The 21,343-nt window shown below is 45.0% G+C and overlaps 1 protein-coding gene across 4 annotated transcripts in view; it reads left to right on the top strand.

Annotated features, from left to right (window-relative positions):
• EPHB1 (EPH receptor B1) overlaps positions 1–21,343 on the top strand; it is a 463,546-nt gene that overhangs the window by 316,231 nt on the left and 125,972 nt on the right. For 3 of the 4 annotated variants that reach the window (XM_019512860.1, XM_019512876.1, XM_019512868.1), the window contains 2 exons: positions 3,523–3,678; positions 14,049–14,384. In XM_019512860.1, coding sequence (XP_019368405.1) covers positions 3,523–3,678; positions 14,049–14,384 — 492 coding nt within the window. The remainder of the gene's footprint in view (positions 1–3,522; positions 3,679–14,048; positions 14,385–21,343) is intronic. The other variant, XM_019512884.1, reaches the window with a different exon arrangement.

Below are 21,343 nucleotides of genomic sequence, written 5' to 3'. Positions count from 1 at the left end.
TTTGACCCCAGTACTCTTTCCTGCCATGACAGGGGGTCGGACTCGATGATCTGCTCAGGTCCCTTCCGACCCTAGAAACTATGAAACTATGGTTGTAGTCACAGCTTTTGATCCTCTCTGCATCTCTTGGTGCATCTTCTGTATCCCACCATGCCGGCATTCTGTCGTGCTCCTGCCACTTTCTGCCTCTTGTCTCACATACCTTCTCCTGCTGTTTCTGCTCTGTCTCCCACTCTCCTCTGTTCCTGTCTTGCTTCTGGCCTTGTTCCTCTTCCCATTTCCATTCTTTACCATTTCCTCTGTTGTTGTTGCTACTTCTGGTGTTGCTCCCATCTTCTCCATTGTCTTTCTTCTCTGCTTTTCCAATTTTGTCCACCTCTATATGTCTCTAGACTTGCTTTTCAGCTCTTCATTTCCTTTTTCATCTCCTGGTTACTTGCCATCACTGCCATTGTTTTGAACTTCGGGTTTCTCTCCTTCACTCCTTACACCCTGACACTCCATTGATTTCTATCTTTGCCCTTAAGACATTGATCAGACTTTCAGGTAATCACTTGATTTTAGCTCTGGAGGCCAAGAAAATGCTGATGGGAACATTATTTTTTGGTACTTAGAAAAGCAGGCAAGTGGTCCTTCCACAGGGAATTGGCACTGGACCTGAAGGTACTGCAATACCAGGCCAACACCGGGTAGGCCAGAGCCAGCCCTGACACCCTCTCCTTGGTGCCAAAAATACTTGACCTTAGCCAAAAGGTTGAGATGCTGATAGGACCTACCACAAAAATAAGTTAGTGCAACCACCTGAATAAGATATATGGTCAGAGCTGTCCCCTGGGTAGGGCAAATCAGGGTGACTACCCTGGGCCCCGCGCTTTGTGGGGCCCCGCAGAGCCAGGTGGAACGGCTGCACAACCTCTCATGGGGCCCACCTGGAGCTGGCAACTTAGCCCTGTGCCATGGAAGAAGCATCCAGCTGCTTGCCACCTCCCCCTGCCGTGCACTGCTGACTTCATGTCTGCTGAAGAGCAGCTCATCCAGAGCATGTGGGATCTGCCTGGCCCCAGGCATCAAATTTAATTGCTAAAGCACTTCTATATGCTAGCTTTTTGGGGGTTCCATGGCCCTGTACAGTGTTAAAGGGACCCCATACTCCCCTAGGGCCAGCTATGTATATGGTAGTGAGCACAGCCCCCTCAGCGCTGACTTTTTTTCAAGTCATAGTGAGCCACTATATTGAATCTGTTTTGACTTCCACTTCACTGTCACAGCTGAGCTTCACTTTTCTTTTCCAGTTCTAATGATTCTTGTTCCTTCGCCAGCCTTAAATGCCTGGCAGACATCACCAAACAGGGCCCCAAACAGTTCATCCAGAATGCCTCTGTTGCCCCCTCGGTCAGCCTGTTGCATTTTATTAGTGTGGCCCTGCCCTCCATGAGGTGGAACAGGACCAGGTTGCCCTGTGTCTCATTTGCGCATACATTTTTGGAGAATCTCAGGACTGGTGACAAAAACACACGATTCCCATCATAAGTGGTGGTCTAATAAACACATGGATCTTTTTGGTAGGGGTAGGGAGGGGGGAGGGATATCTGGAGTACACGCACATATTGATCAGTGCTAAACTCTGGGGTCACCATGGCTTTAAATGCTGCTGACTCTGCTGGGGCCCAGCCCAGTGAACTATGTGGTGAATCATAAGCCTTTTGTATTTGAACTAATGTGATGCATGGTTTGTACTGTACTTAAGTTAGTATCTCTTGTGGGTAAAGATCAAGTGTAGTATAAGATCAAGTGTGGGGGCATCCAAACTCCAAGACCTCTAGGCTTGGGTCTGCACATAGGATGCCTGCTAATGGATTTAGGAGTATCTGAAGTCCCAGGGTGATAGGTCTGGGATGGAAGATGCTTGGTGGTTGTAGTGCCATACATGGTGTTTAGAATGATTGAGTTCTGCCTGCTCAATCAGTCTGGTTTTTGGAACAATTGAGTTCTGCTCAGTTGATATAACTTGGAACTGATTTGACTAATTTGTCCTGGAACACAAAATATATTATTAAAAAAATAATTGTTTGTGCTGGATTTAAGCAAGTACAAAAGTGCTGCTTAAAAGCATGTTGATGGAGTACCTGTGCTAAAGCTTGCAGCAGTTTCGAAAAAGTTAAAAGTTCTGGTTGAACTGTGTCTGTGGGTACTAGTAGTAATGTGCCTATATTTTAAGTTGTGTTTGTTTTAAGGTCAGTGTTTTCAAATATGCTTCTCACTTCTGTGAGCAGAGTCTAATAGTAAGGGGGCGGGGGACGGGAGGGTAAGGGGTTATATATAACCATGTATCTGATTCAGATGGGTTGCACGTGGCCCCCCCCCAGATTAATTTTCCTTGCTGCAGCAGTGGGAGGGGGACAATTTCAAGGTAAACCTCCAATATTTAGATTCTATACCTGAAAAATTACAACAAATTTTCCACATATAAAATCTAATTATTGGAAGGTTGTCTTATATTCAGGGTCATCTTAGATTTGGGTAAATATTTTAATTCTCCCAAATAAGGCAGTTGACCATGAATTCCAGCCATCAGCCACATTCTTTCTCTGGACAAGCTGTTCAGCAGGTCTCGCTGCCCAGATCCTTAGGTTGAAAAGTAAAATTAGTCTTTATTTCCTTCTGCCAGAACTTCCACCCTCTTTCCTAGGATCGAAGAACTCAGACACTTCAGGTGAGGATAAAGGAGAGCTCTGTACTCCTTTTTCACATTGGGGTTACTCTGTGAATCCAAGCTGTCCTTTATATCTCATCAGACATAGCTCTGATTTACAGTCTTCAACTGTATGATCTTACTAGGACTTGTTCTGTGTATAAGAGGAAGGTAGGCAGAGTCTGGCACAGGGCACACCTGAACTTTAGCCAGCATAAAAAACCTGGCAAAAGAACAAGATGAGGAAGGGAACCGTTCGGTAATTTTGACATCATCCCAAAACAGGAATCAGGTCTAGAAATAAAAGGGAAATCAGGTATTTGGTAAGAAGACAGTTCCAGGCTTTCTCTGATGCCTCCCAAAATAATTCATGACCCAAACAAAAAAGTTGTTATATTTACCACCCAAATTCTCTTCTTTAAGCTTTCAGATCTCAGAATTGCATGCTGTTCAACTTTGCTTATATAGAGATACCAGGTTCTATGTCTTTTGTCATTGCAATTATGGAAAGCCTTCCCTCCTCCCTGCCCTTTCTTATCATCTCGTGAATTAAAAAGTTACTGTGAGGAAAACAGGGGCGTGAAATTAAATGCAATGAAATGCAAGGTAGCTTAACCCACTTTCATTGAAGACCAAGCCACCCTGCATGTATTGCTGGGTAAGAGCAAGCACATGGGCAGCTTAGGTGAGTAACACTGTTTGCTCATACCATACTTTTCCTCACGATAACCCTTGGTTTAATGCTCCTATAAGTAACACCTTCTGATGCACCTTTAAAAAATGAAGGATTAAATATTCAGCCATTCCTTGTTTTCTTCTTTCTGTTCCAGCTTGTCCAGCAGGGATGTTCAAGGCCAACCAGGGGGCAGGGATTTGTGCCCAGTGTCCCACCAACAGTCGCTCCACAGCAGAGGCCTCTCCCATCTGCACCTGCCGCAATGGCTACTACCGCGCTGAGTTCGACCCGCCAGAGGCAGCGTGCACCAGTAAGTAATAGTGTCACAATATGCATAGGCCCAGGTCCTCATCTGCTTCTAACTCTAACAGCTATGGGTTGTACCTCAGGAGTGCGACCCAGTGCCAGGCGAGAGATGTACAGCTCTCCTGTTCTCTCAATGCATAGCCTAGCTTGCCCTCAGAGATCAATCCTAACATAATCTGCTTAGACATATCACCTCCTGTTCTGAGCAAATGAGTAGCTTTCACCCATCCTAATCCACACAGGGAAGTACTGTACATAATTTTCCTTTGTTCTTTCAATCAGAGATCCTTATGTGCTTAGATCAGATCAGTATTCAGGTCACTCTTCATAGAAGAGAAGTTCCTATCTACCTTTGCCCTGATAGCCTAGAGGCTAGGCCACTTGCCAGAGGACTGGGAGTCCTATATTTTAGGCTTTCTTCAACAGGCATGGGTTTGTACCCATATCTTCCACGTCCCAAGATAGTGTCCTAATAACTGTTGAACACACAAGCTAGAAACAACACTGGGAGCACAGACTGGGAACATGGGCCAGAACCCATGTCTTCTGGCCTTCAGGGCCAGTGCCCTCCTTCCTGAGGCACAGAGTCATACTCTCTTGCCTGCTCTCCTAGCTCCATGGCTTTACCTCTTGGCTGTGCAAGGGACAACTTCAACAGGAGGGGCAGAGGGTGCTTTTAGTTGTGCCTAGCCCATGGCCAGCTGGTTAGGGCACTGTGATGGGGAGCAGAAGATGTGCATTCAGACCCTCTCCCGTCTGAAGAGGGTTTATACTCTGGGCATGTGCCTTAACTACTAGGCTGTTGTGCTAAGAGTTGAGTGATTCCTCCACCCCATTGTCAAGAAGTGCAAGTTGCAATCTTTCTGTGGCTAAAGACTGGGGAATTTACATAGAATATGGATGTTTCCTAGGGTGGATTAGGATTTCCACAGAAGGTAAGTGAAAGTAGGCACCTCGGTGGAGCACTTCTGTGCAAGCTTAAAAGGCTAGAATGGAGACACATAAGGAACCTAGAGCTCCTCGTTGTTAGCTGTTGCACAGAGTGCAGTAGAATTGCATTTTGTGATTTAAATGCCTAAAAGCTTTGTAAGTGTTTCACAAAAGTGGATTGGTGTGCTAAGGAAATACAGAGTTCTGTGATATTCTCAGCTGATGGCTGGGGAGGGAAAACGTTCATTATGAAGCTCAGGGCTGGATGTTTAGAAGGCTGAACCTAGGGGACTTAGCACTGGAATTGGAGTCCAGCTCCCTTCTAAATAAGCACATATATCATAGCATCTCTTATCAGTGAGCCATGTCATTTTACCTCAGCTGGTGATCTGTTCCACAACTAGGCTGTGAAGGATGGGCCAAGGGGTTTTAAACTGTGTGTGTGACACAACCTCTTATGAGCCCGTAGAGATGGGAGGGGTACACATTAGAGGTTGCCACATAACAAGCATTCAGGGGTCCTAAGCTGCCATATGATATGACACCATTGTGCTGTGTTTTAATGGAAATGTTCCTCGTGTTGTAACACCACTAGTAATCTTGTTGTCAAAGTCTGGCATGAGCAGATGATGCTGCATCATCTTCTGCATCTATGCTAGCAACTGATTCTTGTGTGATACCAGCTGGGTGTGCACCAAATTATGAATAATGGGACAGATCCCAGCTCATGTCGACAAGACTTGTTTGAATTGATACTTTTTAGCGGCAGCATCTGCGATGGGAAGCAGGTACTCCTCAAGATAAATTAGAATGTGAGGTTATCTACCATTGCTGTCTTGTTCAGGTTATCTACCATTGCTGTCTTGTTCATAGACATGTTGACAAAATATTCTTTTGTAGGGCACAGAGTATGTTAAGTGTTGGTATTCTACGTGGCTTTATGTGAAATAAATCAGCTGTCTGCTGTAATCAGGCTGGCATGGCAACAGATAACTTAAGTCTCTTTCTCCATTAAAAACAGAACGCAGGGAAAAAATACTCAAAAAGCAACACCAGAATAATCAGTAAAGAAAGAACCCATTCCTAACCAGCAACACTCTTCTGTTAATTTGAAAATATTTGCCTACCAGTCAAAATGTCTAAGAGAAGGTGCCATCTAGGCCTTTGGAGTAGCTCATCAAGTATTGGGAAAATAAATTTGAGTGTGGTAGCAGACAGGGGTGAGAAAAGGCACCCCCCTCCTCTTTTTTGAAAAAACATGTAATTAGGTAATCCACAGGTCAGCGTGTGTCACATCCTCACTTTTGTGCCTGTTCCCCAATGGATGTATATTTGTTGCAGCTCTAGCATAGTGGGCCGAGCTGTTTGGCTACAACTGGTTTTTGCTCTGTAAGTCCTCATTTCTATATCTGGTAGGACAGACACAATGGTGGCTGTGCCTGGGAGACTTAAAAGACTTTATTGCTGGCACATGTGGATGGAGCAGAGTTGCAGGCATTTTACTTATTTCTGGTACAATAAAATAATTGAGAAGTTAAAAGTGGATTTTTTTGTCCTTGCATCCACCCCTCCACCCTCTTCTCCAACAACTTTTACTTGTTTAACAAGTGCAGCATGGGCGTTAGACTGTATTTCTCATCTGAACTCTGTAATGAGAACACGATTTTGATTGGGCTGTGATCATGCTATGCTGGGTTTACTGTACTAAAAATACAGTTCCTAAGAGGGGGTGCACATTTCCAGCAAGTTCACACTGGGAATCAGCATGTATTGAAGAAAGTGACTGAGCACACCTGGTTATCCCAGTGCTTCTCTATATACCCAGCATGTGTGGGCATAACCATACAGCATCTTACCGTAATGCTTCTATCTGCTGATATGCAGGAGAGGCTCAGGAATGTCTAAAAATATGCATATGAAATAAAGGATTAATTTAAATATTCTGCCAGATTACTTCAGCAGTAAGTGGCAGAGGGAGAACGGAGGCAGGTAGAACAATTGTAAATAAATCTATTTTTTATTGCATCTTGTTACATAGCTGATTTACAGTATGCTACACCAGAGGAGTACTGTATAAAAAAGTCCATTTGTTGATTTTTATTTCTCCTCATTAAGGCTTAATTTTAAAATGTTCTAATTTGAGGTGCCAGCTGTTCAATTTCAAAGTTGTTACGTGTCATAGGAGTAAATAATATCATATATCTGTAGATGCTTCTGTTCGCTGGTGCAATAAAAATGTGTCTGCGTCTTTCCAAAGGATTTGCTCCTAGGTAATTCTCTGCAGCTGCGCGAAGCTTTTCTGCACTTTGTCTTTATTAGTTGTTCTTTTAACCCCAGTTAATCAGAGAAAGGGGCACTGTCGAGATTAAAACTGTGAGCCAGATCTTCAGCTGCCGTAGATCAGTGCAGCTCCCTTGACATCAGTGAAGGCTGTCTGTGTGACTTCAATATAGCTATGCCACTTGATGCCAGCTGAGAGCATCCAGGCCATTTCCTTGATTTATATAATAATGACACTTTACATGATTGAAACAAGAAGAATATCTAAATTCTAATCTCCTCTTCACTTTCCTGTTTAATAACTTTTTAGATTTCCACTTCGCTCAGGCAGTGAAGCTAGACAAGCCTCTATACCCCACCCGTCTGAATCCACAGGGCACGGGGCTGCTCCATCATAGGCTGGAGGTGATGTTATTTAAGGCAGGCTGGCTGGGTGCTCTTAAGCCAACCTCACCTCCTGTAACGAGTTAACACCAGCATTTTTCAACCCACTGAGCTTTCCTGTTAGGGTCCCCCAGGGTCTTCAAGCCAGGCCTGTTCCCCACATACAGTCAATTCCACAGGGAGATGGGTGTGAAACAAGGTGTGCCTCACTGCAGAAAAGCAGAGGAAGGAGTGTGAACCTAATTGCCTCTCCCTCCCCAGAATTAGTCAGCACCCCCTTCTCTATAAAATAGTAGCTCCTTGATCACATGGGTGGGCAGCTTCCCAGGTACTATCTGAGATGCAGCAGCCAGGAACCTGAACTTCAGAGAGCAGGAAGAACCCTCCTCTGAACTCAAGGGCTAGATCTTAGTCCCTCTACTAGGCACCCGATTGGACTTAGGAGTTACCACTGTTGTCCTCTGATGCTCCAGGGGGAGCTACCAAACCTTTGGGGAGGACTGAATAGCTAAGAGCTTAGTTCTCCTCCTCTTAGGGACCAAATACCCCAGCCTATGAGCTTGCTTCCATATATCTAAAACAGGGGGGAGGGAAAATGACTTGTGACGAACAACCCAAATTCAGTGGGCTTTTTTTTTTTATGAAGGAAAGCCTTACATTAAGTAAGGTAGGGGTTAAGGAAGTAGGTGAAAACAGATAATTACCTTTTAAAACGCTGCCTGTGAAATACAGCTCTGAGAAGCATGTGTGCAGATATATACCCTGTTACATCTCTGACCACATGAACCCTTTCTATTGTCTGCTGGAAATTAATTGTTTCAGGCATCATCTTTCTTTCTCTCTTGCATTCTCGCTTTCTTCCTCTCTTAGCATTTTTATTCATTTAATTTATCATTTGATGTTTACTGCCAAGGGTAGGAAAAGGCTGGCAGCATTAGCTACCCCTTCAATATTATGCATTGTGCAAGATTGCCCCACCAAATCAAGATCTGAGCAAAGTGAGAAAAGCAGTTTGCTAGAAAATCCTCCGGCTAAAATATCCTCCCTGTTAACTTGCCGTGGTTCCCAGCACTCAGCAAATTGATTGTCAGGTTCTCCTCTATAAATCATTTTTAGGAGGATTTTAAGAACTCAAACGTGAGAATTTGTTGTGGGTATGGGTATGAAAATGGGGGAGGGAGGGGGAAGGAGGGGTGTTCATACCCATAGCTCCTTAGCAGGGACCACAATTAAAATACTTCAAAAGCAGAACTCGATAAGCTCTATTTAAGTTGGGGCCTGACATCAGTAGGAGCTTTGTCATTGACCTTAGTGGGAGCAGGGACATTAAAATTAAAGGCAAATATTTATTTTATGATAGTTCCTGAAGGCCCCTGTCAGAATTTGGGGCTATACAAACAGAGAAAAGGCAATCCCTGCTTGAAGAATTTATAGTCTAAGGAACACTTCCAGTCTGCACCGGTACAAAGTCAGAGGTTCACTCACAAGCACGCTCTTTCAGACGTATCTGAGAAAACAGGTATTTATTTCAGTTCTTTAAAAGCCAATATGAATTACAGTAGAAATAATGCATGGGTCAGAGTAATTGATTGTGTCCTTTTGGGTTGTGTCTACATGTTCATTAATACACCTTAAATACCGTGAATTTCTTTTAGTGCTTCCTTAACGAGGTACTAACTGAATGTGCAGTACCTAGAGTTACTGTGCAGTAGTGCTGGCGCACAGTTATTTAGTGATGCTTACTGCGCATTAGCCCAATAACATTGCACAGTAGGCTATTAGCACGGTTTTTCTGTGACACACTACTGCACAGAGTTATTAGACTAATGTGCAGTAAACACCTTTGTAGACGCGCCCTCAACGTCTTAAAAAAGAACAGGCCAAATTCTCAGCTGGTGCTGCAATAGCGAGGGGAGCTATTCTGTGTTACACTGGCGGGGTGTGTGGCCTTGCCACAGTAGCCAAAAGAGTGAGGGCAGGGTGATGGGGACAGCTGCCCTGGGCTTCAGCTGGGGGTGGTGGGGTGTGGGAATAAAACAGCAGCTGCTACAGTTGCAGGATTGCGCTGGCAGCAGTGGCAACCACAAGTCACCACTGCCTCTGTGTGTAGTAGCTGCCCCGGGTGCCCAGCCACATTGTTACGCCCTTGCACGGGAGGTGTTATGAGGCAGGGGCAGTACTGTGTACTTCCACCAGCTCTGCCACACTCGTTCTGTTCGTACAGAAAGGACTTAATCCTGCTGGAATCGATGGAAAGCTCTGGGTGGGGCATGGTCTCAGGAGCTCCGGGGTCCACCCACACATAGGACCCGATCCACGTGCTTCCTTGGCCCATAGGGCTTTTCACATGCTTGCTGATAAGGATGAGCTGAGTGCTCCACTGGGCTGACACCACCACATTCATAAGATAGAGTCTAAAATGGTATTGTCCCTTTCATATATGGGCAAAGCTATTTCATTAAGATTCCCAATAAAGATACTGGCTTTTTTGGAGTAACTAACTATTTATCACAAAGTCTAACAGATTCTTATCACGATTATTCAGTTAGCTACTGCGTCCAGTTTAACTTTTACAGAGAAAGCCCCCTCCTCGCCCCTATACCCGCTTCCCCGTGAAAGCATCTGGATTGAATCGCGTTCGGTAACTATAGCTATACGGTAATGCAGTTTAAGTGCTGTATCTCTTCAGCGCGACCCCTCTGCTTCTGCGCCTCAAGACTTCGTGAAAGTCTTTTCCATGGAGTACACAGGAAAGGCGCACGGCAGACAATTCCTGACAAACACATTTACTGTGCTGAAGGAAAAAAAATTAAATGAAATGGATTTTTTTTTTTAAGGACAGCATTTTTCAAGCCATTTTAACAAAACACTTCCATCTACAGTAACCGTGGCAACAGATCAGCGAGGCTCCCAATGTGCCAATCTCAGTGTAATTAAAGGGGGGAAAAAAAGGGGAGTCAGGGAAATGGGAAATTTAAAGTGGGGACAACAGCTGAAACCTCCTCAAGGGTTTGAGCAGACGTAGGTAGTGTGTGGGGATAGTTTCAGTTGAATTGCTTTGGGTGTGCTCTCTTTTGAGCCAAGTTACTGGAAGGCCCAATCTTCATTAATACGCCTTATTTTCCACTCAGCAGGCCAGCATGTTCCAGAGGAGAGTTGTCCAAAAGAAATGAAATAGCTCTGATACTTTTTTTTTTATTGTACTTGCAGAACTTGTTTTCTTGTCTAGTTTTTCTATTTGAGGAGGGGATATGACCCCTTTTACTGCAATGTGCAAGCTTTTGGTGGCCATTAATGTATTTATCATCCCAACACCCCAGTGAGATAAGGGAGGACAGCTGCCTTTGTTCTACCGACAGGGCACTTTGACTTGGAGGACCTGATTTCTAAAGGTCTTTAGCTGCCTAAAAGTGCAGTTTGGCAAAGTGGGACGTTGGTAAAGGGCTGAAACAAGGATGTGGGAGATTGAGGTCCTAGTCACTCCCTGTATAAATTGTCCACTTGAGGACAAGTCTGCTTTTTATCAGGCAAGGTTATACCACCAAAAAGAGTATTAGGTTTTCCTAAACCTGATAACTGGCTTGACACAAATAATGGAGATGCTTCCTTTCTGACTTTCCTCTTGGGGCAGCTTTCTGTGTTCAGAAAGTGTGTGTGCAGCCTTATTAAAGGGATCCTGCCCTGGTTTCTGAAGTGCAGCTAAAGATTGTCGAATGATCCCTCTTGATTTCCATATCATAGGTGGAGCCACTGGGGGATGCAGGAGGATGTGGTATTCAAGATTGAATAAATAGAGGATGGTTTAGGTTGGGAAGTCAGTCTCATAGTCCTACACTTTGCCAAGGTGAGCAGTGCAGGAGCCCGAGTTGGCTTGCAAGGGGGTGGAGGTTAGAGGGATTAGGTGGATTGGCTAACCCCTCACAAATGTTCCTGCAGTGCCATGCAATGTTGTGGTGGGACCCGGTGGCTCCACATGTGCTATGTCCCAAATGAGAAGCAGCAATACTGCCTTTGTGCCATGCTGTGGGTGGGCTAATGAACTCTGCCTCTCAGCAGAGGTAATTAGCCTGGGCTCAGTGCCAGGCAAATGCAGCTGTACTGCTTCTGGTATGGGAAGCAGCATGTGCACAGCTGTCTTGGGCACCTCTTCATGCCACTGCCATGCCAGCATAGCCATACCACCCTACTTCTCGTCCTGATTGTATCTCTTTCGGTTCCAGGCTAGCTTTTCCAATTCCTGAGGTCAGAGTCCCTCCACAGTTAAACTGAGCTGTGAGACCCAAAAAGTTGATATCCTCATAGCAACATCAATTTGCTTGTAAACTGCCCAACAGTAGTCAGCCCACGTCCTATGTTGGCAAGCTGCTTCACTCATGTAATTCTTTGGGTCTTTACATAGTTTTCTGAGCCTTGTCTGCTGCAGCTTGTAGCAATTCCTTCTCACTCTGTCCTTAATGACAAATAAAAATAATTGGTTTGTCTCCTATTAATAATGTCCCTCAACATGTATGTAGATAGTGAGCTGGTCTCCCTTCATTCATCTTCCTTCAAGCTGGAAAGTGCTCCGGTCTCTTAACCTTTCCTCGTAGGTCAAATCTTTTATCATTTTATTGCTTTCCTCTGAACTCTTTCTACTATGTCTCTGTCTCTTTTTTAAGTGCAGTGTTCAAACCTGAATGCAGTAGTCCAGTTGGAGCTGAGTAGAGCAGAATAATTAATTACCTTCCTTGTTTAATGTAACCCACTACACTGTTTGCTTTCTCCACCGCGGCGTCACATTGTTGACTTATTCCATTTATCATCGACACTAACCCTCAGATCTTTCTCCATGGCACGACTGCCTGGTCAGCAGTCCCAATTACATATTTGTGCATTTGATTACACTTTCCTGCATGGATCTCGTCATATTTGTTCTTATTGAATCTCACATTATTGATTCCAACCCCGTTTTGCCAATATATGAAATCGGTGTTGTATTTAATTCCCATCTTCTGAAGCATTTATGATTGCTCTTGGCTTGGTATTATCTGCAGATTTGATCAATGTACTCTCTATTCCAACATCCAAGTTGCTAATAAAATACTGAATAGCACTGGACCCAGAAGAGACCCTTGTTGGACTCCATTAAATATCCATGCTCTCAACTTGACATATTGAACCACTAATAACTACTTTTCATTTCTGACATTTTTGCCCATTGTGTTTCCATTTTACAACAGTTCCATCTGAGTGACATTTCTTTCTGTGATAATCTAAGGTACTTACGTGGCTGCCACTCAAGTACTTCAGGTGGCTCAGTGTCTCCTGATCATCAGGTGTACTTCCAACACCCCTTTGAGGAAGGACAGTGCTATTGTCCTCTTCTTACAGAGGGAGTATGGAAGCACAGAGAGAGGGATGAGGGTATCTCTAATTGGCCAGCCTAGCACTCCAGGGAAGGCCAGGTTTTGAGCATGCCCTCCCCACCTGCTCTGACTCACATGCACCAACCCTGAAAGTGAAGCCGTGTCAGGACCAGGCTCTACCACCCCTCTCAAGATCTCTGTCCCCAGCGTGCTTGAGTGTAGTGATAGGGGAGTGGCTCCTCACCCCCTGGAGTAGCTTCATTGGCTTATTTGCAGATTTGGCACATGTGAGTGAAAGCGGGTAGGTAGGATGTATTCAAGAGCAATGCTCTCCAGGAGTGATGGGCTGCAATGTAAACATACCCTCTGTGATCCTCCCAAGCAGGACTTTGGAGCCAGGTTGCCTGTATCATTGACCTGTCCTTCATCTGACATCACAAGCAGGTACCATATTGTTCTGATTACATGTTGGCCCTGCATATAACTGTGCCCATCTTTTCTAGTTTAGCTGTAGTAAAAACATTTTTCCCTGACTATAAGTAGATAACTATGGGAAAAGACCTTAAATGACTACTGCCCTTACAAATTTGACAGGAGAATCAAATAAACAAGGAAAGGACCCAATGCGTGTAAGGCACCAATAATACTAAAATAAAAACTGCTCTTAAAAGAAACCTGATTTAGTATTGTTGTTGCACATGCCAAAATACAAAGTACAGAAGCCAAGATTGTCAGGGGCCAAATTATAAGTTAACCCTGCATATAAGTTGAGTCCAATTTTTATGGTTCTTTTGGAGGGTAAACATGGTAGATTTATAATCAGAACAATGCAGTAATTTACATTTTTCTATGTCTTTGGCATTTTCTTTTCTAATGATAGGTTATACTTGCAGGGCAGGGCTGACTTCTACTTGGAGGAACAAGGTGGAAGATGTTGCACTGCTATAAGAATACAGACTGAATCCTCCCTCTCATTCCATGGGAATTGCACAGGCAGTTTGGGGGCCATTAATTTGGTAATGAGTGAAAGCATGGGTCTAGATTAGATGCAGCGACTGAATTTCCCCTGTTCCTGAAGATGGCAGCTGGATCCATGGGAACTGAACAATGCTGGGAACTGGATTCCCTTAGCCACCTTAGGATATTGGTGCTGTGAGGGCACTATCCCTGTCTATCTTCACTGTCTCTGACCAATAGAAGAGGAATGTGAGTCCCCTTTGTTGGTCCTTTCATTTTACAGGCTTGGTTTCCCCCCCTTATAGGCTTATTCCTCATCCCATTGAAATCAACGAAAAGACTCCAACTGAATTCAATGGACTTTGGATCCCCTTATATCTTAACAATTTCCACAATCCAGGTTGCTAAGTGCACAGTAAAGATCAATCGAGTGGCATTTCCTGAGATGAACCTTACAAATTGATCTGCTTTTCAACAGGTGTCCCATCCGGTCCCCGCAATGTTATCTCCATTGTCAATGAAACGTCTATCATCCTAGAGTGGCACCCACCCCGGGAGACAGGCAGCCGTGATGACGTGACCTACAACATTGTCTGTAAGAAGTGTCGGGCTGACCGCCGCAGCTGCTCCCGCTGTGATGACAATGTAGAGTTTGTACCCAGGCAGCTGGGTTTGACAGAGACTCGGGTTTTCATCAGCAACCTTTGGGCCCATACGCCGTATACCTTCGAGATCCAGGCCGTCAATGGTGTTTCCAACAAGAGCCCCTTTCCTCCACAGCACGTCTCAGTGAACATCACCACAAACCAAGCCGGTGAGTCCTGCAGGGGTACAGTCCAGATACCTCTTGCAGGGTGTGGAATTTTTAATGAGGAAAAGGGAAACCCAGCCCCTTTTTTCCCCTAAATTCATATCCTAGGAGCCACAAAAATGCACATATTAAGCACAGCATCACAGAGACTGTAAATGGAATAGAAGTGAATACATGTAAGATGGATGCATCCACCTCTTTATGCACACACTCAGACTTGCAAATAAATATATGCATGTGCACACAGTTCATCTGCAAGACATATATAAGAATTCTTTAAGTATCAGTGCAGGCCAAGGTATATGTAAAGCAGTATCTGCAACTCATGATCAGCACAATGTGGCCAGAAACTAGCCTCTCCTTCAAAAAATAAACAAAAATCTTCTAGCCTGTTAGGTGTGAAGAAATCCTTTCCCGGCTGACCTGAATATAACTGATGCAGTTATGTCTACTTAAGTATGCAGAGAGCCTGAAACAATGGCACCAAGAGAGGTGAACTCTCCCTGGCATCTAAGGTCAAGTGATGGCTTGACCTAACATTAATGACTTCCTTGCTGCTTGTTTTAACAAATGGAATCAGGAATGAGCAAAAGGGAACTGAAAATTCAAAGTTGCTGCTGGGTGGGAAGTACAGATGGAAGAAAGGAGAGACACAAAAAGGCACAAGGGAGGAGGGAGAGATAAAGGAAAGGGAATGGGGGAAGGAAGAAAAGGAAGGGAAAGAAATAGCACTGGTCCTAAAAAGGAATTGAGCAATGCTTATCGGGTAGTAACACACCAAGTAGTTAATGAACCATGTGGATGGCTAAAAGCTTAGTTCCTACGTAAAGGCTGAGCTCCCCCAGTCTCTCTGCAAACCTTCTGTTGACACTAACAGAAGCTCCACTGCGCCTCAAGGGGATTATGGAGCCCCCATGTCATGGGCCAGGGTCAAACTTGTTGTGTAGAAGAAGGTGTAAATGCAATGAACTTTGGAATGAAAGATCTCAGCTTCAAAGTCAATGTTAGCCATGTAGCAAGAGGCTCCCAGGGCTTTATTATGCTTATTTGTGTTAGAAAGTGTCGTTTCAAACTCAGAGCACTAGCCATATCTTGCACTCCTGTATCCTTCCAGCACCCTGTGAAAGGAAGGTGGTAGAGCAGGTGCCACCTACCGGGGGGTTACTACCATGAGGAAGGAGATGCAGTGCATCTGTGGGTCAGGGTCTAATGGGGCTCTGCTGCTATAGGAATGCACCACGGCACTATGCATCCCACAGTTGCACCGACCACATGCCTGGGCAGCATTGCCCACGTGTGAGACGGTTCTGACACCCTGCTGGCCACCTGGCAGAGAGGAGCGAAGGTTGCGCTGAACCAACACAACGCCTCTGGTAGATTTCCCACAGCGGGGGGAAGGGGGTGCTGAGGCCATTACACTGAATCTAGCCACTAACACTGAACAGCCAGCTTTGCAATGAGGTCACTTCTGTGAGTGCACAGTTCAGGCTGGCAAGGCTGGAGCAACACTAGCCATTTCACTAATGCTGAGCAAAAGTCAGATCAGCTTTGCAGAGAGGAGTGACCACATGCTGAAATCAGAAGGGAAACAGCATACAGACCCCTTCTGTTCCTGGCTCTGTTGATTTCTCATTTTCCTTGTTCTCTTTCTAGCACCCTCCGCGTTCTTTGCATTCCCCTCCTATTCTTTTTCTCTTCTCCAGCATCATGTTCTTCTTTTCTTTTCTGACCTTGCTTTTCTTTTCGCTCACTTTCTCTTCCTCTCTTCCCCCTTCATCTGCTTCTTCTTGATTGTTTTCTTCCCTCCTCCCTCTCATTACTACCAGGCATTATTATTTTAGCAAACGATTCTTGGTTGCAATCCACCTGAATGGTGAAGAGTAGCAGAGATATAGAGTTGGGGTGTCCAGATGGTTGGTCTGTGCAGTGTGCACTTGTCCTATATGTGGGGCTAAAAAGAAGGGGGAGGACGAGATATGGCTGGGGGGGCAGCTACCAGTTGGTGACCCTGGCCTAAAGTGTAATGAAGGAAACAGTAGACAAAGGTGATGGAAATCTGTACGGTTTGGGAACAGAAAGGGGATGGTAATTTCTCCTTTGTACTGCACATGTAACACAGGCAGCCTTTGTTAACTGTACTCCCCTGGGAGAGTGCAAGACAGAAACCTGGAGTAAATATTTTAGTATCCTGGCTCCTGGGAATAAAAATTCTGTCAGGCTGTCATGTTATGTTTGTGCCTGGCTGTCATTTCTATCTTTCTAACCATGTGCAATCAAACCTGCCACTTGTATCTAGGCCTTTCTGCTATTCCCCCTGCCCAGCCCTCCATCCATTCTGCTGTTCACCCACCTACCCATCTGCTTTATCCATCCATCTGTAGCTCTTGCCATGCCGAAACCCTGGCTACCAGCAAGTCCGTGTTCACCCTGTTGTAAGCAAGCAGGACACCACAGAAGCTCACAAAGCACCTAGACCAACAACACCGGTCTGTCCATCCAGCCTCCCACACCGGGTAGTTTCCCTTGGTTTCTTTGTTATCTTTTCACCTATTCTTTCATTGAGTTCTTTTGTCTCTGCCTGTCAGTCAGTATTATTCATCCATCTCTTCCTCCCTCCCTCCCCACCTATTTTCTGTTGCAAAACCTGAATATTAACATGGAAATATTTCCATTGTATTGGGATGGGCTCTATAATAACCTAATTGAAATGCATTAGGTTTCAGTGCATTAAGGGTGGTATCACTGTTTAAGGAACCACAAACATAAATAAATATTCGACTGCTACACGTGAGGTTTTAACATTCAGGAACTGTTTAAGCAGGCTGTGGATGGGGTGTTGGATATTGAAGGGGAATAAAAGGAGGTTAATGGGAGTGTACAGTCAGAACAGATTGTGCAGATTCTGTAGTGAATCAGTCAGCACTGGTTAATGTTTTAGTTTAGCTGGTCCTCTCTTTGTTACTGACCTAAGAGCATGGTATACTTCTAAGCTGTACATGTTACCGCTAAGGCAGAAAATAGCAGGCACCATGTTATTATAGTCCGTTGTGTCTGCACAAACTGTCTGTCAGTGAAAAAGCCTATTTAGAAGCTGTGTGTCATTCTGTTAAAATCCTTCACGAGAGATAGGGAAAAATGGACTCTAAATATTGGTAAATGACAGAAGAAACATTGTACGCTGGATTTGTCTAGTATTTGTTGTCAATTCCCTTCAGTATAATGAGGCCAATTAAGTCTTTTTAACGGAAACAAACTTGAATCCCTTTCCTCAGTCCGTAAGAACATCCAGACATCCAGATCTGTACACTTATCTTAACCATCTGTCTGCCCATTCACCCGTAAATGTATCTCACTATCAATCTCTCTCTTCATTCTTCTCTAACAGCTATCTACCCATCTGCCCTTCTGTCCATCCATCTTCCATCCAAATACTCACCCACACATTGCCTTTCTAGCTATTCCAATACTTATTCATTCGCAGCCTCACTCTGAAGCCTTGTGAAATGATCTAAGGGTGCAAGCTCCTCCTGGAGGTGGTGCTTTTGTGGTATCACACACCTGTTTATTGCCCATTGTCCTGGTTCCTTTCCTTTGCGATTCTTGTAGTCCACAAATAGATACCCACAGATATCACCAAGTTATAGTACTATCTGCTATAGAGAAACAGATGGAGGTAAACAGATTGACCCAATAGACAGAGAGAGAGAGAGAGAGAAGGCATGCAAATTTAAGAGAGAGAGAAGAAAAGAGGATAAGGGAATGGGATATAAAGAATAGGAAAGGAAAAAGAGAAAGAGTGAGAAAGATGGTGTCTTTCCTAAGCATATAAAGCTTTCTGGGCTCAAATCTGTCTTGACACACACTTTTTTTGGCCAGCCTTGTTGAGATCAATATGCCTGCCGGGTGTAAGAGGGGGCAAACTGTAGGCCTGTTTTATTTTAGTGTGCTATGGCAGTTACTTGGCAAGGAGTATAGTTCAGATTTTTTGCTTAGCTTCTCTATTTCCTGGGCTAAGTTCCACTTCTTTGAAAATGTATTGACTCCCGAGCACCAGCTTAAATCTGGGTTCACGGACATAAGTAAGGTAACATTTTCAGAAGCATCTCTGTGACCTAGGAGGCTGAGCCTCACTGTTTTCCAATGGGGCAATATCATTCAGACCCTTTTGAAAATCGCCCCCTTATTCCCTTATACCCTAATAGGTATACTGGGAGGTAGACAGGTAAATTCTGGGAGCTGGGGACAAGTTCTCACTGCTGTGGAGACTGGTGTCACTCTTTCCAGGATTCCCTCTGCCATGGACATTGCTGTGGGGAAGAACTTTCTATTCCCCACATTGGGATTTGTGTGTTAGTCCTATAGATGCTTCCCGGATAGATCCCATCTGGGTTGCACATCGTTGATGCATCTACACATGCAATTCATTCAGAGCAATAAACTCTGGCACATATCATTTGAACGTGCACCAGGGACCTCAGTATGTTGAGCTGGGTTGGAGCAGCTCCAGCTGGCAAGGGGCCTAGGGGTCAACCTGCCAGCCTGGAGCTGCTCTGACCCAGCTCAGCATGCTTCAGAGGGGCTTGCTGGGGTACAAGGGTGCTTCAATGCCAGGCTAGCCTACAGGTAGCCCCCATACTGAAGCATCCTCGTGCTTCAGCCAGCCCCATCAGCGTCTACACATATGCTGCTGTGCAGTAAATAACTCTGCAGTAGGATAGTACTTGTATTTACAAGTACTGTCCTACGGTGAAGTTTATTAGTATACTAGCACATGTAGATGCAGAAACTTTACTACAGAGCTAATTAGGCAGCTCCGCAGTAAACGTCTTGTGCAGATGCACCTACAGACACCCAGTTCAGGGTTAGCTCTGGCCCTCAACCAGGATTTTCCAAAGGCAGAAAGGGCAACACCAGCCTGCTGCAATTATAGAAAATTGACTGAGGGGGCATGCTCTCCTGACAGGTACTTCCTGCCAAGGGAAGGCAACTCCTTCACAGTCCTTGCTGGTACGCTTTTGCTTCCCACTTTCCAAAAAAGTGATCCATGGCATGCCTGCAGGCAAGTGGGTTACCATTGTTAAGGTCTGTGCTGACATGCTGGGATAGTGCCAGGTGTCTTGGTACTTCCCCTTTGCTCCTTGGATCTAACTCCGGATCCTGCCGGTCTCTCTGGGAGTGATAACTCCCAAAAGCAGATTTTCTTCTGGGCTAGAAATCAGGCAAGTGGCCTACAGTCTGTACTTCAGGATATTATTCTGTGTTCAGGTTTAGTGTAAGCTAAATGTTGCTTTTGTCTTCGCTATGGTGGCAATGTTCAGGCAGACTTCTGTGGGCAGAAGCACCTCTCCCTGCAGACAGAGGTTTTCTTCTGCCAGGGTCACACCAGCTCTCCCTTGGAAAGTACCGGCTCTGCCAACAGAAGTCCTCTTCTTTCCCCAGGAAAACAATGGTGCTGGAATCACTACATTGATGATGGGGTGTGAGCTTTTCAGGCTCCTCCCTTGAGAACATCCTAACGTAACCCAGGTCTGTGTACAGATGGCCCGTATTTTCCCATTGCTGCTTAGTTCAGGCAGTGCCTGAGCTAAGCCCTAGGTTTTGTCTGCCCAGAAAGAAGACTGCTCTTTCTCCTTAATACTTCCTGCTCTCCAAACTGGATGTGTTCAGGGTGGGCTTTTCTAAAGGGACTAATACTGATGTAATTCATCTGCCGTTGAAATCAAGAGAGTTTTGCCATTTACCACGGGGGGTTCAATATTGAGTGCTTTTGCGAGCCTTAAATGCTCAGCCTATCAAGAGAGTAAAGGCCTGTCACTTGTAATACCTCTTCTCTGTCTTCCTTCAAGGTTCATATATCTTTATGGGATGCTCTGTTCCAAAAGGGACTTTGTTTGGTCTAGTGCAATGGCTTAATCATTTCCTTTGTCCTGCCTATGAAATAACCTTTAACAGCCTATGGCCCTACTGGTCTAACCTCCAGTTCCATGCAGGTGCCAAATTTAGTGATCTCACTCTGCCCCTAAAAGATATTTCTCAGCCGCGGAAACCCATTGAAGAGATGGGTACACCTGGAAACCATTGGACCAGAGAAAAACTGTGGAGCACATGGAAGACTGAGTGCAGGGGAGCTGGTTTTGTATCTGCCCTGTCCCTACCCAGTGCCTCTTCTCCTGTTCCCTTCTGTAAACCAGCTGCCTGTCATGGCTTTGTGAAAGTTTTTCCTTCTTTGATGTGGTCCAATTCTACTGCTTGGCTGGATCGATGCTGGTCAGTGGGGATACATCCAAACAGGCAAAGACAGAGAGGCGTATGAGCTGCTGTCCATCCACCTGCACACCAATCCGATGCTGATCATTTCCCCAGCATTATCCATGTTAAAAAGGCAGGAGCACCAGGGGGTAGCAAATGCAGCAATTAACAAAACAGCAATCAAGCTAAGTGTTTAATTTCAGAAAATTAACATCTTCACGGAGCGGATGTGGAAAGATAAAAAATGAAGGATTAAATGTGCTGGGTAAACAAAGGCCGTGCTGGACCATAAACATCTCCCGCTGGAAGGGAAAAGCACTGACAGGCTCAGAGAGCTGGGATTCTGCAGTTCAGTGAATTCCCTGAGAGGCATGAGCTGCGCAGCCTGAGAGCAGGAAGAAGAGCATAAAAATAAGGGGCTGAACTCAATCATCCATGGAGAAAGAATATCTATTTTCCATCTGTGGTGGATGTGTCTCATCGTGGGTGTTACAGTCTGCATATAGGAGATGCAAATCATTTTCAATACAGTTTGCTTTTATGGTGCCTTAAAAACCCTGCCGTTAGACACAAAATGAAACCAGGGTTTCCAGCGTGCATGTGTAAGCTGTGCATGTAAACTTGGATGCACAAAGGACTCAGTGGTTTCCCGGACTGCGTGGATGCTCAGGACAGAAAGTGAGAGCTCAAGGCCCTGGTCCGTTCTGCCGTGC

This window comes from Gavialis gangeticus, unplaced genomic scaffold (genome assembly GCF_001723915.1).
Source record: "Gavialis gangeticus isolate Ggan-Ray unplaced genomic scaffold, GavGan_comp1, whole genome shotgun sequence".
Taxonomy (NCBI): Eukaryota; Metazoa; Chordata; order Crocodylia; family Gavialidae; genus Gavialis; species Gavialis gangeticus.
This window is presented reverse-complemented; position numbering and strand designations above follow the sequence as displayed.